The 18,215-nt window shown below is 35.0% G+C and overlaps 5 protein-coding genes across 7 annotated transcripts; 2 read left to right on the top strand and 3 right to left on the bottom strand.

The window, feature by feature from the left end:
• Nucleotides 1-1,252: 1,252 nt before the first annotated feature.
• Nucleotides 1,253-7,542, bottom strand: LOC120769877 (ras-related protein Rab-23). 2 transcript variants are annotated; one of them, XM_040097035.1, is made up of 3 exons: nucleotides 7,501-7,542; nucleotides 2,422-3,613; nucleotides 1,253-1,612 (listed from the first exon to the last, which is right to left on the bottom strand). In XM_040097035.1, exon 2 carries the CDS (start codon nucleotides 3,263-3,265, stop codon nucleotides 2,531-2,533), a length of 735 nt encoding a protein of 244 aa, XP_039952969.1. In that variant the 5' UTR covers nucleotides 3,266-3,613; nucleotides 7,501-7,542; the 3' UTR covers nucleotides 1,253-1,612; nucleotides 2,422-2,530. The 2 variants fall into 2 exon arrangements, with proteins under 2 accessions (XP_039952969.1, XP_039952968.1); XM_040097034.1 differs by lacking the exon at nucleotides 7,501-7,542 and adding an exon at nucleotides 6,755-6,814.
• A 942-nt stretch (nucleotides 7,543-8,484) lies between these two features.
• Nucleotides 8,485-9,968, top strand: LOC120769861 (SAP domain-containing ribonucleoprotein). The gene is made up of 2 exons (XM_040097033.1): nucleotides 8,485-8,620; nucleotides 8,683-9,968. Exons 1-2 carry the CDS (start codon nucleotides 8,591-8,593, stop codon nucleotides 9,715-9,717), a joined length of 1,065 nt encoding a protein of 354 aa, XP_039952967.1. The 5' UTR covers nucleotides 8,485-8,590; the 3' UTR covers nucleotides 9,718-9,968.
• Nucleotides 9,969-10,177: 209 nt separating this feature from the next.
• On the bottom strand, nucleotides 10,178-14,553 carry LOC120769845 (myelin expression factor 2). Its single transcript, XM_040097032.1, has 6 exons — nucleotides 14,394-14,553; nucleotides 13,725-14,280; nucleotides 12,555-12,693; nucleotides 10,812-11,795; nucleotides 10,619-10,754; nucleotides 10,178-10,548 (listed from the first exon to the last, which is right to left on the bottom strand). Exons 2-6 carry the CDS (start codon nucleotides 14,273-14,275, stop codon nucleotides 10,493-10,495), a joined length of 1,866 nt encoding a protein of 621 aa, XP_039952966.1. The 5' UTR covers nucleotides 14,276-14,280; nucleotides 14,394-14,553; the 3' UTR covers nucleotides 10,178-10,492.
• Nucleotides 14,554-14,902: 349 nt separating this feature from the next.
• LOC120782417 (39S ribosomal protein L47, mitochondrial) lies at nucleotides 14,903-16,080 on the top strand. Of its 2 annotated transcripts, none has more exons than XM_040114668.1 (5): nucleotides 14,903-15,052; nucleotides 15,138-15,426; nucleotides 15,478-15,614; nucleotides 15,672-15,812; nucleotides 15,873-16,023. In XM_040114668.1, exons 1-5 carry the CDS (start codon nucleotides 14,955-14,957, stop codon nucleotides 16,021-16,023), a joined length of 816 nt encoding a protein of 271 aa, XP_039970602.1. In that variant the 5' UTR covers nucleotides 14,903-14,954. The 2 variants fall into 2 exon arrangements, with proteins under 2 accessions (XP_039970602.1, XP_039970601.1); XM_040114667.1 differs by having other exon boundaries at nucleotides 14,955-15,052; nucleotides 15,123-15,426; nucleotides 15,873-16,080.
• LOC120782416 (serum response factor-binding protein 1) lies at nucleotides 16,067-17,886 on the bottom strand. The gene is made up of 3 exons (XM_040114666.1): nucleotides 17,782-17,886; nucleotides 17,562-17,723; nucleotides 16,067-17,499 (listed from the first exon to the last, which is right to left on the bottom strand). Exons 1-3 carry the CDS (start codon nucleotides 17,809-17,811, stop codon nucleotides 16,090-16,092), a joined length of 1,602 nt encoding a protein of 533 aa, XP_039970600.1. The 5' UTR covers nucleotides 17,812-17,886; the 3' UTR covers nucleotides 16,067-16,089.
• Nucleotides 17,887-18,215: the final 329 nt, after the last annotated feature.

Here is an 18,215-nt window from a genome sequence, read left to right as displayed (position 1 = left end):
GCAAAAAAGCTTGAAATTTGCACTTTAAAGATAGTTATAATATTCTTTCTTAAACAAAAATGGTAAATTTGAAAATGTGCTAAAAATTAAACAACAAAATAAGTAAAATTGTGAAAATTACCGAATAAAAATTAAGCATTGGTTTGATTACTAAATGGGGAAAACTGTTCTCGAAAATACCCCAAATATGTGTTATGTTGCTTTTTATCAGCAAATGATAAAAAAAAATATAAAAAATAATAGTTTTAATTAACAAAATGCGTATTTTAAAGTAATAAAACGAGAAACAAATCATAAACACTTCTCTTATTTCGACAACATCATAAGAAACCCGTTAAAGTCATAGAAGCTCATACCGAATGATGTTGGGCTGAGTCCGTTGATGAGTTCTCGATATTAAATTTAAAGTCAAACTTTACTTATATTACTGTTCTCACTAATAACACCACACAGTTCATGTGATTCCCTGCAACAAAACATAGTTTTCTTTCTTATTTGGGCTTCCGTATCATATCTTATCACGCATTCTTTACATACCGGTTTCGCCGACCTTTTTGGGTCAAATTCCTATTGATGGATATTGAGTTGAACATAGATTACCAATACAGCTAAAGGTTGCCACTATAATAAATAAATGTATAGTTTCCGTAACTAGGCAGTCAACTTGATCTAATCAAACTGATCAAGTAATTTTTAAAATGCTTATAAAAACAAGACAAAACGTAAATTTCGGTTACACCGAAGTTTTAATATCCCTAACAAGTAAAAAAAGTTCAATACAAGACATTCCTTAATCGTGAAGATATCTTGTCAAAAAAAGTTTTCCATACAAAAACTTGATTTAGATCGGTCAGGTTGTATGCCAATTATATGTTATAGTGGTCCGTTATCGGCGGTTTCGACAAGTGAGCAGTTTTTTGGGAAGAAAAGGACGTGTGAAAAATTTCAGTGGATATCTCATGAACTGAGAAACTAATTTTCATTTATACAGACAGACGGTCTTGGGTAATTCGACTCAGCTCGTTCTGCTGAACGTTTATATATTTATATGTATGTATATAGTATAATATGTTTTATAGGGTCTCCGACGTTTCCTTCTGGCAAACTTAATACACTCTGTTCAGGAAATATTATTCAATATTTTTATGATAAAACAACATAAGTATGTTTATTATAAATTAAATTATATTTTACAATATTAATCAGAACGAATTTTTTTATCGTCCTTGCATATAATTATAATACAAACCCACTATTTATATAAAATATCAATATTTAAAAAAATACACACGCTCTCTTTAGCAAACACAATCAATCTAAGTTAAACTAACAGTGTACAGATATGTATATGAACATACAACAAATATAATTAGGCAGTATTATTATAAATCAGTATTTTGATTTTCGTATGTTAAGCACATACATACATACATACATATACATATATATTTTTTGATTATTACAAACATCGTCTTACGAATATTACTTAAAATCTTTTTATTATATTCCAGTTGTGCATATATATTTATGTATATATCAGTCTAGCAGTCATAGAGTTTAGTATATGATAGTTAGTAGAGTTCAATGACCGTGGAGCCGTGAGAAACTTCATCTGAAACAAAAAAAAAAAAACAGCTAAAATAACTGCATACAAATAGCTGAGGCAGAGACCAATTTTTTACATACATTTATATGTTATACATATGTATATATTACAAAACCTCATATGAATATGAATTATATACACACATACAACCATATATACATATACTATTGCATTCGAGCTTATTTGCCTACCACACGCAAATAAAACCACCAACATTACGAACGACGAGAAGCTCTCATTAATTTCCCTGACTTCGTTTTCCATATTAAAAGTATTGCAAACGGAACCAGCAGGTCTGCTTGCTGCCAAAAAGTTTATGCAATTTGTTCGTGTCAATAATAAAATGAGCTGCACTATCCGATCACCATATTTTTGTATTTAATTATTTTTCTGGTGTTTGTTGCAAAATTCTGTTACCACACCATCTCTACGAGTGGCCACAAAGAGTTGCACATTAGAGATTTTTATTTCTTTTCTGATTTCATTGCATTAAAGTTGGCTATTCACTCGCTCGTGCCTCATCTGAACCTCATTTGGTATTCATCTTTAATTAGTCTAATACGTTTTACAGTTAAATACGCTCCAATTACTAAATGCATATATTATTTGAAATAAAAAATGAAGGAAAAGCTTAAGTGTGCTCCACCGCATCGCAATTGTATGCTTACTTCTTTCATCATTATTTCCGAGTTTATAATAAAAATTATGCACTTACATATACTTATGCATATATGTATGTACATGTTTGTATGTAAGTTTGTATATATTCAAAGGCACTTGCACAGCGCATATTTTGCGCCCCGCCGCCAGCTTACCTATTCCAATACTCAACGTATTCGTGCCTATTTTCTTGCATACATCTCGTCCACATATAATCCTCTACTCGTCCAATTGCTCACCACCTACCAGCTGTTGTCACGCAAATCACAAAATGCCGCATTTCTTTAGCACAATTTTACGTTTCCGCGCTGTTGAACTCTTTTTGGCTGCTCGCAACACGATCGTGCCACTATTGGACTTTGTGAATGTTGGACTGAAGGCACTAATTGTGGGCTGATGACCATTTGGAGCACCATTTACGCCACTGCTGCCACTACCGCCACCATTAGGTGTGTATGACTGTTCGGTGTTTTCGCCCAGCATCAGCTGATGACATTTAGTAGCTAAATATCGGAAAACGGATGCCACATTTACATCCTCCTTAACGGAAGTTCGTATAAGGCGACAATTCAAATTGCGCGCCAGAGTTTCTACTTCGTCTGCAGTTACAACTGACTGTTCGATGAGGTCAATTTTATTCTGTACAATTACGGTTGGTATCTCATTGCATTCATTTTCCACTTTACGCTTCCAATCTCTGATGGCCTCGAATGAGGCGCGATCGGTCGTGCTGAAAGTGAGCACACACGCCTGCGCACCACGATAGTAAGCTTTGGTTATGGCGTCGAACTCCTCTTGTCCCGCAGTGTCCCATAACATTATGCGCACATCTTCACCGTCAATTTCGATTTGTCGTTCCAGAAAATCCACACCAATCGTTTTCTTATAGTCCTTGGTGAAAATACCCTTACAATAGCGTTGTATCATGGATGATTTCCCAACACCGCCGTTGCCCACAATCACCACCTTAATGGCGATTTCGATGTCGTCCTCGCGCATTATGTCATAAGTGTTAGAGGGAGCCGTTTTTGGAGTTTTTTTTTTTAACGTCAGCGGTGTTGATTATGTGTATGCGTCTCGGTAAGTACGGTTGGTTACGTATGACTTGCGAGCTTTGCGCTTCAACAAAGGGAAAGACTAGAGATGTCTTTGGTGCTGTTACCCAACGTACGTTGTGTTGCGAATATGTAATTAAATTTACGAGTGAACGGAAGAGTTTGCCTTTTGTAATTACCAACAATAGGTAACGGTTATCAGTCGGGTTATAACGATACACGGTTATAGCGAGCGATTTTAAGCTGTTATTTTATTAGCGCTCTTTGTAATTGTTCTGCGGCGTTAGTCAACCTGTGAAATATAACACCGATTATTAATAATCACTAACGAATATTCATACAATTTCGTTTTCCTTGTATGGTGTGTAATTCTGTGTGATAAAACTGTTAGTAATAATTTATTGCACGGGATTTTTGGTTAACTTCAATTTCAGTTATTGACCTATGGTTCAAAGATTTTCTTTCACTTTCTATTACATGTTTTCTCTGCACTTTCAACTTCAAACAGCAACAACACTAAAGGAGCAAGCAAGCCTGAATTAATAAATATATACACACATAAGTACATGCACGCAAAAACACAACCAATAAAGAAAATAACTAACGGTAAATACCAGATGCCACTATAGTTATTAATCATCAGCGGCTACGCTAACTTAACACTCGGTTCATAATCACAACCACGAACATTCAATATCCACCATCGCCAGCGCATTGACCATCTCAGATATTTGGTGAATTGAGCAACGGATTTGCGAAAACAATTTGTAGCTTTGCTCGTGCAACCGGTTGGCAATTGAAAATTTCCGTGCTGTGCATTGTCGCATTCGTATATAATGAGGAGGGCGGTCCGATAACTACCGACATTCACCACCCGATGGCGCCACCATCGCGAGAAAAATTTAGGGCGAATCGGGAACGTAGTTTTGTTTTAACCGCGTGTGGAAACAGCCGTGGGCCCATATTTTAAAAACATGGACTAGAAACATTATCGGTCGATGATTCGACCAGGGCTCTTGGATGAAAAGTCACAATATGTCTCGACCACCCACCTGCCCACAAGGGCTACTTTTATTACTGAATTATTGGGGCGATTCGATACCTAAATTATAATTGCAGAAAACAGTGCTTTTTCACCGTAAGAGCGCATCGGGTCAAGCCTCTGCTGCCGCCGCGGCTATATTGCTAGAATATTAGGTTGCAAACTGCTGCCCCAACCAGTTTGAAAAACAGTGGATTGACTCCAATGTTTAACCATATCACGAGCCAACAATATGAAAATACCGTAACGCTACACTAATTTGTGATCAATTACAGTAATTTACGGTTCAAAATTGACCCTAGGAGCTTTATGACTAATTCATGAAGTCGTTGGAAAAAATAGAACTATTTTAGAATATTTTCAAACCGCGACTCTTCTTACGACTTTAAATAAATGAAAAGTTATAATACTGCAACTCACTTTAACCATGTAAGCACATCTATCACATGAATGTATGTATGTACATTTCCGAGTGGTACACTCGCCCAACGGTGTGTATCCAACGTGTTGGATATACAAGCTCACGTGGGACTATTAATTAAGATGTTACACGATTAATTAAAATACACGAAAACTGTGTCTTGGGAATTCGCTAACCAGTGACGAGTTCGCATAGACAGTTGTTCCTATATATATGTAGGTTTCATTGTAAAGAAAATGTGATCTTCCCAACGAATGCACCCAATAAATCGGTTAAGATGGCTGTCAAATGAACGTACATATGTAAGTAAAAGGTACAGTACCAATATTCCCAGCAAAAGATTTCATCTGAATGGAAGGGATTCTCACTGGCAATATCGGCGTCGTTCTTGAACAGAAAAATGCTCGTTATCATTTAGATGAAGGTCTAGTGGCAAATATATGAAAACTTCAATCTTTGTCCCATAGTACTGCTGCTAGATAATGATGAGTGATGATTTTTGCCCAGGAGTTCGAAGAAGTACATAAGTACATATATCGGCAAACATCCTAATTCAATTGTAATTACATAGCATAAATACATATGTACATATGTGCGCATTTCACAATAAATCCAAGCTCAAGTATTATTCTTTTTGTGGCCGATAATGTACATACATATACACACATACAAACATGCATATAATTCGTGTAGCAGGTTTCATTGCCATCATTTCAGTGGCTAGTTTCAAAGCGTGGCTTAAGCCGATGTTTTTACAATTGTTGTATTTATTCAAAGAACTAGCTAGCTCTCGGCTTGTGCGCTCACATAGCTTCCAATTTCTATTTTTATATCTCTTGGCTGTTTTCAAAGATGTTCTTTACTTCCCACTTCTTTTACAAGTTCAGCTATTCCATTATTTTTACTCTTTTTCTGAGCATTGATATCTGTATGTACATATGTATGTATGTATGTATATACATATGTACTTGGTCACTTCGCTATCTTCAATGGTGTAGTAGTGGTTTACTCTTGTTGATCATCACCTTTTTTGTTGTTGTATTAATATTTTTCTTGCCACAGTTATTTCGTGGCGATAGTGCCTCTTATTAGTAATATATTTCTATATCTGTGATTATGTTGGCAACATTTTGTTGTGGTTTATGTGGTTGTTGTTGTTATTGTCACTCTTAGTTGGTTTTAGTGGCCTATTCTCCACTCGCCAATGATGTGGGGCTACTAATTAAGGTCGTCACAAAATAGTAAGAAAGAAAAGAGGCTAAGCAGATTGACCTGTTTGTGGCGTCAGCGCTGTTTCTAGCATTCAGAACTTCACTGGATATAAGACCGTTAACTTAAGCTGTAACTCCAAGTATAGGTACGTTTTTAAGCATAAATATTTGAATTTCGATGAGAAAGGCCACAAAATGAATAGTGGGCTTGGTAGGGGTTTAGGTACACTACATGAGCTGAAAAGTATTGGTTAGCAGCTTAACTGACTATTCTGGTTAAAAAAATGTTTTTTAGGAGTCTTGGTTAAGTTAACCAGAACTTAACTGACAGATTGCTAATAACCAGACATTGAGAAAACGGACCTTAATCTAGACGATCGAAACATAACAAACTTTTATTTATTGATTGTTTAAATTTTAGTACTGATCGAAGGTATTTAATATTTTACCATATTTTGGGAAATGGGACGAAACTCTTTTAATTAAACGAAAAGTTCCTACTAACACTTAACGCATTGTATATTTTTAACACATACATACATACGTACATGTGTATATGCATGTGCCTGTGTAATATACATACATATGTATGTTCCAAGTAGTATCTAAAAAGCTGCCTTAATGGCTGGTACAAATTCCTTAGCGCATGCGTCGAACTATCACTAATGCCCACACAATACAACCAAAGCCCACCGGCAAGCACATGCATACATAAGTATTCGTAAATGTTGCCATAGCGGCTTTTAAATCAGCAAGCACCTGTTCTTAAACGTTCCTTTATGAAGCTGCTTTGGTATTGTAGCTGATCGCAATGGTATGTTCTATAAGGCGTGATAATAGTTTTTATTTCTTATTTCCTAGGCAACGGTGGATTGCAGATTATGACCGGCTGCAGGTTGCAAAATTTGATTGCTCTTGATTACGATTGCCTTTCTTAATACACACATACATATATATGTATATAAAATAATGTTATGCATTTGCCAGCGAGCATTTTTACTGCATTTCAAATAAGTTCACATTTCTCAGTTTTAAACAAGTTGTTAGGGCATGGTTGATTTGAACTTATGTTATTATTTAGATGCTATATGTAGATGTGTATAAGTAAGTAGATTAAAGCAAACTCTATATAATTTTTAATTTGCAAATGTACTTAGACTGTAATATGGTTTCTTCATTAACTATTTAGACCTTTTAGTTTTTGCTTTTATTGTAATTTTTAGCCAACTACATATAAACTTGTCCATATATAATATATCCAACAAGATAAAAGTAACGAATTTGTTTTACTTCTTCTTGAAGGTAATTGGGTAGAAAATCTATCAGTGAATGTTATGTTAAATATGCCGTTTCCTCCTTGATATGTTAACATTCCTTCTGTTGTTGCTGTTTCAGTTACACCATGTCGAGAAATCAATTGCGAAGCGTTCTCATTTACGAGTGGCTTCTTTGGCCTTTTTTCTATGCACTTTGTTTATTATTTTTATTTAATTTAAGTTTTTTACCGAAAACTTCTGCACAGTGAAAGTTTGGTCCAACGAATACACTATCACTTCACTTCATATTTCCAAGTTTGGATTTTTTCTCTGGATGCTACAAGAATACATACATACATACATACGTATTTATAACATATACTTTTGTGTGTATGAAAAGCATAAAATATGAATTGTGTTTGATCGTTAATATTGTGTTTACCGTTTATAAAGATACACTAACACTCGTTGGTTGGTTGCGACTGCGCTCGGCCGTTTTCATAATTGGCCTTAAAGCATTGTGTGGTTACAGAAAACTTGGCTTAGAGAATTCAGTGTTGTTTCTTGAACATTAATCCCTGGCTTTTAGTGTTTTATATATATGTATATTATACTTTGTTTGAATTACATATATTTACCATTCAATTGTACTACTACAGCTCAGGGTCAGCTATTATTAAAATATTTTTTTTCGGGATACGTTTTATTCATTTTTGTTAAATATAGAATCACATTAATTGTTTGTAAAAAATATATGGTATAGAACATAATCTGTTTACCCTTCAGAGCTGAATTGCATAACAAAGGATTTCTTCTTACATATGATTTGGGTTCTCAGAACTTAGAATATTGTTCAGAACTTGTTCGACGAATGATTCAGGTAGATTTAATTTTTATGAATACCATGAACATATGCTTAATACTTTCCTGAAAGTATCAGGTAAAAATTTATTAATCGCCTCATCTTCGTTTGAAGTTTACCTGTATCCGAAATTTATAAACCTATGTAAATGCAGATGTTTAAGAAGCCAGCATCAGTTTCAAAACAGATTTCCCCAACAGTTTACGGCACACGGAAAGTTAAACATTTATAATTTTAAAAATAATTCTGTTTTAAAGTTTTTAGGATCAAATATTGTACAGTATGTACTCACGATAAGAAATGCGTATGTTGTCACATTTCGATAAATTCACTTGAACTGCATGTACTGAACATATCCCAAAGAATAACGTCAATTCGTCGATGCCCGGTGTGTTTGTGTGATTGAACGAAAAACAATAAGAAGGCTGCAGTAAAGAAATTAATTTTGCAAAAAGTTAAGAAAAATATACCAAAACTATGCCGGAATCGGATGTAACAAAAATGAAGGTAAATGGTGTAGTCCTCTATATCAATGATTGATGATCTAATGCATATAACTTTATTTATAGGTGGCTGATTTGAAGCGCGAGCTAAAGCTGCGTGGCCTTGCTACCACGGGTAATAAAACGGAACTTCAAGACCGCCTACAAACATCACTACTTGAGGGTGATATTTCTTTGGAAGATTCAGCTATTACGAATGAGGATGCATTGCTTGATGAAGATGCTGTATTAACCGATGAAGAGGAGTCGCCGATTGCTGCAGATGAAAACGAGTTACTTAAAAGTCCTACCAGTACACCTACTGCTTCCGAATTGCCTTCTCCTTTGAACGAAAACAAGCCAAGTACGGATGGCACAAATACTGCAACTAATCAAAAAAAAATTATTTTGAAGCGCAAAGTTTCTTCAACAAATGATGGGGATAAAGTTACAACGGCTACTGAAGACGCAACATCAACAACAGCAAAAGAGAATACCGAGCCACCAAAGGAAAAGGTTATAAAAATGAGCGAGCGCAATCCGATTACTGTAAGTGATCTCAATTCCAAAGAGCCGACGAACTCTAAAATTAATAATGGCACGAATACCAGCGGCTCGAAAGTGGTACAATTAAGCCAAATGGAACGTTTGGAACTTCGTGCCAAGAAATTTGGACTAGGCTCAATCTCGGCCGCTGCGGCAGTCTCACCCAAACCGGTTAGCAATACAAAGATAAGTAGTGTTACCACGGAGCCCGCCGTCAATGATGTCAAACAATTGGAAATGCTAAAAAAACGAGCAGAACGCTTTGGTTGTGTTGTTTCCTCAAAAATGGCAAAAATTGACGCTGCGGAGAAATTACAGAAGCGAAAAGAACGTTTCGGAGCGGGGGGCACAACCACATCAAGTGGTGGTGCTGTCACCTCCACAAAATCAGATGACATTTGGGCTGAAAAGGCACGAGCACGTTTAGAACGTTTTAAAAATACTCAATCATTGTCAACAACTGATAAACAAGCCGCCACGACATCGAGCGGAAATACTGAGGATAACGAGCCGAGTATAGATCCAGCACCAGTGGTCACGCCATCAGCTCCTCCAACTTCAGTTGCTGGTAATTAGAAATCGCCATCCAAATAACAATTTGTATCATCACCTACAAAGTACTAACGTACATTACATCTAGTTCTACGCCGTAACCCGCAAGGATATGCTACATAGTTAAATTTGTATCCATAACATTTAATTATATTCAGCAATTTTAAGCATAAACACTCTACGAGTGAATATGAATATTTTGTTTGAATAAAAAATTACCATTTTAGGAAGATGTTTCTTATTAACCGTACAATAAAGAGTTCAATAAGAAAAAATTGTTTATTTTTTTGTTTACTATTCTGCAGCTTAGCCGAAACGTTTTGGAAATGGTAGTCATAGTGTGGCAAGCGTACAACTACCCATATATATTTTACTGCTAAAGTGAAAAGCGACCACAAGATGTAGTATTTCGTTTTGCTCTTTAATTAAGTTATCGAAATATGACGGGATTGCAGAAGTATCTTGATATGCTGACAATAAAAAATTAATTGTATTTATTAATTTTTATTCATAGTCGTAAAGCTTACAATTCTCAAAATATTTTTCAGTTAAAACGATAATGGATATTACTTAATCATTCACGATTACATAAGTATCTATGTATGCCGTTTGCACGATTTGCGGATAATTTATTAAATTGTCAATGATGTGAACGTTCGCTTATTTATAAAAAACAAATATGTAATTAAAACATCTAATACATATATGGATGTAAAATTCTTAAAACTGAAAGTGCAGGGATATTGAGAATTATTTATTTTATAGTAATGACGTCTACGGGCTAGTGAATGTACTTTGTTTAGAAATATGTAACTTTAATCGTCCTACCATCCATTCGGGAACCGTCCATTAATGCTAAAATGTATAAGGAATAAGTTAGTTTAACACTCTGGATAAATTTCACATTATTGTATTTCTTTTTTACCAATAGCCAACTCGGCGTCTCGTTCTTTAAAGAACCGTACAACTCCCAAATCATTGCCTCGAATCTCAGCGAATTTTACTTCCCCAACATCACGGAATTTGTCCCGCAAAGTTTGCCAAGTACAACTTAATGGAATCTGGAATCACAATACGTGTTAAAATATACGAAATCAATATAAAATACATTTGTTTACATTTTTAATAATAATGGTATCCGACTTGCGTGGATTGCTACTGGTGTTGCCTGCATTACTTCCGCCACTGCCACCTCCACCATACATATCAAGGTTGCCGCTACCACTGTAATCGTTACCATCCAGGGCACCGCCAACTCCGCCGGAGTTACCACTGCTGGTGTTGTACGCGTTGAAGCCACCACCAGAATTTCCACCACTGCCTGTATTAAAACCAGATGATCCTCCAAAACCGGAACTATAGTTATTCCCGCCTGTGCTGTAGTTATTGGACAAAGCTGCATTGGCCGAAGACATGGAATCTTCATTTCCGCCACCTGACGGACCCAAATTCAATCCCAGGTTATTGAGGGACGTTGTGAGTAATGGATTGGAAAGTGCGGCACCAAGTCCTCCAACTACATTCGACAAAGCCGCCAAATTGGTGGTAGATAAATTTCCCAAATTTAGCCCAGCTGCATTGTTTCCCAGAGATTTTGCTGCTGCCTGAACAACTGGAGCTACCGGAGATGGCTGGACTGCTTGATTGCTAAACATGGCGGTATTGCCTCCACCGCCGCTACCTCCACCACCCAAATTAGCTACCATGTTTCCCAAGATATTGGATCCACTTTGTGAAGACAACGATGATTGATTTGGTTGATTCTGTTGCTGTTGAATAATGCTGGGCAAGTTGCGAGCCACGTCTCTTAATGGTTCACCGTTTGGACCAAGTCCAATACCAACTCCACCAAGTCCTTCGGGTAATTTCAAACCTTCTCCCTTATCTGGAATACGGTCTAAACGAACCGTCATACGTCGATCAAAAAGCATTTGTCGATCCAGCATAGAAATAGCCTGCACAGCCTCTACCGGATGGTCGTACTCTACAACAGCAAAACCACGACTGTTACCCTCTTTGTCAACGGATAGATCTACGCTCTGTACTTTTCCTGCTAATTTGAACACTTGTTTCAGTTTCTTAGTATCGACCTTATAGTCCAGCTGTGAATAACGAGTTGTAAAAAGTCAATTCAAAAGATTATTTATAACACATAACACATAAATATAAGCATCTATAAACAGGTTAACAATGAAACGGCATTGAGACGCAGAGGTTGAATAATGCCCACTCCGGAATTCCACTTTATATTTGTGTTTACGGACCAATCTGAATGCAATTTACAAAATATCACCAAATTATCTATGAAACGGTTTGAAAACCTAATAATTTGCAAATGGAACGGTATTCGATGTATTGTCCGCCTCCAGTATTGGTAAAATATTATATATTATATTATACAATACAATATTAGAAAAATTAACTAAATAATTTCCAGAATTTAACAAGAACACAAACCAAAGGGAAAATATTTAAGCAAGATTAAAAGTGATCTGAGCAAGTTAGAAGAGTATGGAGTATTGGTTTACAAAGCAAAGAGAATGTTTTCTCAGTTTTATGCACATTCAGTGAATGGACATTAATGCCACCAAATTAGTGAATTACCGTTAAATATACAGGCATCTTAAAAGAACGCTAAATATTTATGGACACTCCTCTCATATTGCAATACGAACCGAATTAAAGGTCTAGAAGACATCACAATCTATTATATAAATAATAAACCACGTCAGTTTCCACGAATAAAAGGATATAACCTCTCCCACCAACTGTTTATAATTACCAGTAGGCTTACAACCCCAGATGCCCAAAACGTCTTTTTTACATTTTTTTCTTTGTTTACATAAAAATTGTATACTCACATTAGCAACAAAAACCTTATTATGCAAAGGTCCACTTATGCCCAGACTCTCCAAAAACGAAGCAGAAAGCCCATACAAATTGTAATTCGATGAATTATTAAAATCATTAGACATCATGTTAAAATTATTACGCCCAGATCTAGAAAAAGAACACGTTATGGGAAAAAGTCAGCGGTAAACACATCATCCAGAGAAACAAAGGTGGAGGTCGACTTAAAAAAAACTCGTAGACACGTTGGAATGCTCGTTGTTATATAAGGATAAATGCTATATATCTAAGATCCATCGAAATATCTGATTGATGAACATCCTCCTTTTATCAATACTAAATATTTGACAAATATACACTATACTACTTTAAATATGAACGTTATAGATTGAAGCCGAATATATTGTATGTAGTCATTTACTATTCAGCATGCGAAATCTGCAGTTCAAAATAAAAGATGCATTCGATACCTTAGGAAAAATTGTTTCGTAAATTTAAAGGTCTGATTTCTAAATCTGATTCTACTACTTCAGAATGATAGGAAACCCAATCTTAAAACAAGAATACACCAACATTCAAGAGTTATCATTTTTGGATTAAAACTTTTACTTCGGAAATTTCCATAAGCTATCAGTTTTTGGGTAGAATAGCTCAATGCTATCCAATTGTTTGACATCAATCTTCTGTGTGGGCACAAAAATAAACGCCAGGCTGTGCTTTGAAGGGCAGTATTATTCAACTAAATGAAATGACCAAAAGCCTAAGTAAAAGAATTAAAAACCTGTTTTCCCATTTTCTTCATTATTATAATTTCGATTATAGAGAAGCATATATGTATCTTTCACTCAGTTTAGATCCCAACAATATTTTATGAAGACAAGCTTAGGTCAATAATTTTCCTTATGGTTATGAAATTATTGATTTAACAAATATTTTCTCTTATAGTAGCAGAGAAGTTAGCCCAAAAATTCGCTTTAGAGTCAAGAATTCCACATCCCTAACATTAAACTCGTTTTGAAACTACATTAATACCTTAGCACGCTAAAACAACGAAAAACATTACAAAACGTATAACCAATAGTAGTCAGAAAACCTTCAAACAAATGTTTTCCTATTAAAGAATATCGTAAAAAACTCTTACAAGTAAAAATACACAGAAAATTAATTTAGTTTTAATATACCTGTCATCATCTCTTCGGGAGAATCCTCTATCTCGATCCCCCATTTCGATACCGGCGCCACCACCACCGCTTCCACGTACAGGTCCTCCTCCGTCACGCACAATGCGACCGTACTGATCACGTTGTTCGCCATGGTCTTCTTTAACAACTAATTCGCGCCCATTTATTTCATAGCGATTCATTTTTTCTAAAGCTTTCTCTACGTTATCAGGATCTTTGAATTCGACAATTCCACATCCACGAGCTTTTCCATTCTCATCATGAAACAATTCGACGTATTCAACAGATCCCACAATACGCCTGAACAAGTCTTTTAAGTCTTGCCAACGATAGTCGTATGGGATGTTTGAAATATAAACGCGACAATTCCGTCTCTCACGACTGCGGTCACGGTTAGCGTTGCCGCCAGAGTTGCTACTTCCACCTGCACCTCCGCTGCCAAGACCACCAGCGTCAGCATCCGAAAATCTGGATGCACGTGCTCCACGTCCACGACGGTCCCGATCTTTCTCTCGGCTGTCATTCGAGTTATCATTGCCCTCAGTTTTCATTTCGACTGTAATATCAAAAATTTAAAATTAATATAAAAAAAACTCCTAGTCGCTGCATACTTTTGCAAAATTAAAATGGCGGAAAATATTTACTTCAATAACTAAACAATTCACTTACAAAATTTAAAAATTCAACGTAATTTTCGATTTATTAAATTGTATATATCTCAACGAAGTTTGTAGCCTGTTATATCTATTTATTTTAGTTTTTGCACAAAAATTGTTTGCGATAAATGTTTCTCAAGAACAACGCCGACAGATAGAGAAAATGAAAAATGGCGGAATATTGAATGCCACCCGAGATTTTGCAGTGTTGATTATCGTGAAAACTCTACCGTGAATAGTATAAAGAACATAAAAACTAATGCTTGTATACACTTATTTTTCAAAGTGGCTCACTAATATTTAAGGAACAAGTTAAATCGGCAAGTACTCAACCAGTAGTATCGCCATTTAAAATTAATCTATGAACATGCCAAAGTTAGTTATTTACGATTGTACTCAATTATTTTTTAATATTCTAACTGAAGAATGTGTTTATTGTGAACCCATAAGCATCATATGATAGACGTTCTCTGCATATGATATACGTTCTCTGTTTATACGTTCTCTGCTAAAAATATAAAACAGCTGTTTTGTTACAATTGTTTCAACAATTAATATACTTTGAAACTAGAAAATGAGCTCGGTTTTGAAAATATTGAATGTGGCAAAAACTGTAAAGACAGTCTGTACAAGTATCTCAAATAAATCATTGACTAATTCATTATTTAGCAGGTACAATAATTGTTAAAATTGCCATAATTGAAATGTTCTGATTTACATAACCTGAATTTTTTATTCGCAGAATACAATGCCAGCAACTACAAATATCTCAAAATGCTTTTTTTGTTGATATGAGTGCGCGGTCATTCCATTCTAGTAGTCCATGCCTAGACCTGATGCAGTTCTTTGATGATCCCAAGAACTGGTCAGAAAATGAAGTAAAGGTTGGTCGTGCATGGAAGCTCGAGGAATTACGTATTAAATCAAATAAAGACCTGCATCAATTGTGGTATGTTCTACTTAAAGAGCGAAACATGCTACTAACAATGGAACACGAATGCAATGAGAAAATGGAGTTATTTCCAAGTCCTGAGCGTTTAGATAAGGTATATATCGCTTCACGTTTAGTTTGAATAAATTCAAAACTCTCTATATAGGTTAAAATATCGATGGAAAACTTGGAAACTGTTGTGCGTGAAAGAAATAAGGCCTATCATCTCTTGGAAACTGGTGAAACTGGAGAGCGACCCACTCGGGTGGTATACAATGCACTTGGTTTAAGGCATCTCTATAAGTAAGTACATTTAATTTGAGTTGATGTTTGTTTACTTGTTGTAAAATATAATTTTAGATCTTGTGAACATGTGTTACCACCGCATATGAACGTTAAATGGATAAAATCACGTAATATTGGTTTCGGTGGGCGAGCAGTGCGTAAATTCCTATTATTATATCGCGAGAAACTGTATAATATCAAACGAAAGGCTAAGAAGTACGTTTTTGAATATTATATAAATAAGTTAATTTTTCTAAAATATATTTCTTTATGTAGCCGTTCCCGTAATGAAGTTATGATGATGTTGCGACGTAATCCGAATATTGATATTCAAATTATTCGGAGCAAATATCCAGATGTAGATGTTGATAAACTATTGAGGGATGATAAAACGCGTGGGCATTTCGTGCCGAAAGTGGATATTTGAATGTTTCGCAACATCCCAAACAATTATTAAAATAAAAGTAACACAAATTGCATCAAACCATAAAGTTTATTCATCATCTTGAAAAGTGGTTTTTTTACCCTGAAAAGATATTATTCTTGATTTTTGCTTTTGTTTTGCTAACCAAGAAGGATGAAGTCCCTTCAAAGTATTTAGACTGTCATGTTGTGATGGTGCGTTAATGTGATCAGAACTAGGTTGCAGCACTCCGTCATCTCCAAACCTAAATTTTTTCCCTTTAAAAACTGTTATAGCCGTACTAAATTTTTGCTTTGCCGCCCAAGACGGATGTACAGCTTCCTCCGTATGCTTATTTTTTCTTCTGTTTGCTGATAAATGTTTTTTATTCTGACTTTCTATATTCACTACTTTGGAATTACTATTGGTGACTCCCTCATCGACCTGATCATCATTATCTTCAAATCTAATTTTCTTGCCTTGAAAGGCACTTATTACGCTTTTTAGCTTCTGTTTCGCTGCCCAAGAAGGATGCAGGCCTTCCGTTTTGTATTCCTCACAGGTTTTCCGAATAGATTTTTCTGAAATTCTTTGTCTCGCATTATTTGGTCTAAAATGATCGTAAGATTTTAGATGGTTTTCGTATGTTTCTCTAGACCATTTTTCTGTATTTTCCAGGGGTTTTTTAGAGATTTGTGGATCAAACACTGTACCATTACGAACAACAACAGCAGAGGAACGGTAATTTTCACCACTATCGGTGATAAAAAATGGATCGATAACGTGTGTCACAATTTCTTCCTTATTTTTTTCCATAGCATTGCTACCGCTTAAATTGTAGTAAGAGGGAGAATTTAAACTTACTGACGATTCGTTCGAATTGCCCTCTATTGAACTTTTTTTAATTTCCTCTGACTTAGGCCAATGTTGATTCTCATTTTTAGAAGGATTAACATTAGTCGTCAGAGATGTTTTACAGTTTTTAGTAGTTTGTTGTTTTTCAGACACTTCTTTATGCTCTTTTACGATTGCCTTTTTATTTTTAATAGGAGGATGTTTATTGTCTATTTCCTCTATTTTCCAGTAACCTAGTGTAGATACATTAGCACCCTCATCATTTTCTTTTATTACTACTTCATTCTTTTGCTCATTAAGGTTTAGTATATCCTGTCCACGATTTTGATTATTCAACCACTCAGTACGTTTACGTGCCATGGCTTTTTGTTCTTTTAAAGCTTTACGACTTTTTCGTTTCTTCTCCGTTTTTATTATCTTAATTTGTTTTTTACTCGCTTGCATTAACTCCTTCTTCCAGATTTTATTTTCCTTTGAAATTCCTAATTTTTCTTTAAAATCTTCTGCAAGCTCTTGCATCAATTTATTGTCTCCGACCATAGCCACTGCCATTTCCTCCGCTGAGGATAAACCATTTGTTAAAATAGCTGACGGAGATTTTTCCAGAATTAAAACGCGTTTCATCAAAACGATGCATTTTAATTTCTGGAAAGAAAAATCCGACTTTACAAATAAAAAAAAAAAAACAGATTTAAACAATAAACTACCTTCATTTCTTCTAGGCATAGGACAGCTTTACGGAAACGTTCCTTATTTTTATCATGTTCAGGATTTTTATCTAATAAATATTTAAGCTTCTTAATTTTTTGGACCAATTTCTGAATGGTCTTCGACTTTATAAGTTGAATTTTTTTCTTGTTGGTGACAACCTATTGAAATCATTTACATAAGTAATTTATCATAAAAAACATAAATAATTTCACGTACCAAGTTATTGAATTCCAATTTATTTACCATTTTAAAAGACTCCTAATCATTTATACATTTGCATGCTTTTTAAATATTGTTGTTGCCAGTCGATGAATAGTATCGTATACGATCCGAAAACCTATTGTGAACACAACCTTATTGAGTGTTGCAAGCTTCAATAGATTTAAAAATTATATTTTTAGATAAAGGTATCTAGAGTAAAATTTCTAGGGAGGCAAAGAATCTATTAAAATTTAAACACTCATATATAGCATAAAATTCAGTACTTTTAAACGATTTCACCTAACTTTTTAAAATAAAATTTTACGCTATAAAGAATGGAAACAGACTAGCAGTGGTTTTAATATGTATATATTTGACTTCCGATATATTGAATATGTGTTTTATTTTCGTAAATTTGGTGCACAAACAATGCATTCCTGTGTAGGCAA

This window comes from Bactrocera tryoni, chromosome 1, assembly GCF_016617805.1.
Source record: "Bactrocera tryoni isolate S06 chromosome 1, CSIRO_BtryS06_freeze2, whole genome shotgun sequence".
In the NCBI taxonomy this organism is placed as follows: domain Eukaryota; kingdom Metazoa; phylum Arthropoda; class Insecta; order Diptera; family Tephritidae; genus Bactrocera; species Bactrocera tryoni.
This window is presented reverse-complemented; position numbering and strand designations above follow the sequence as displayed.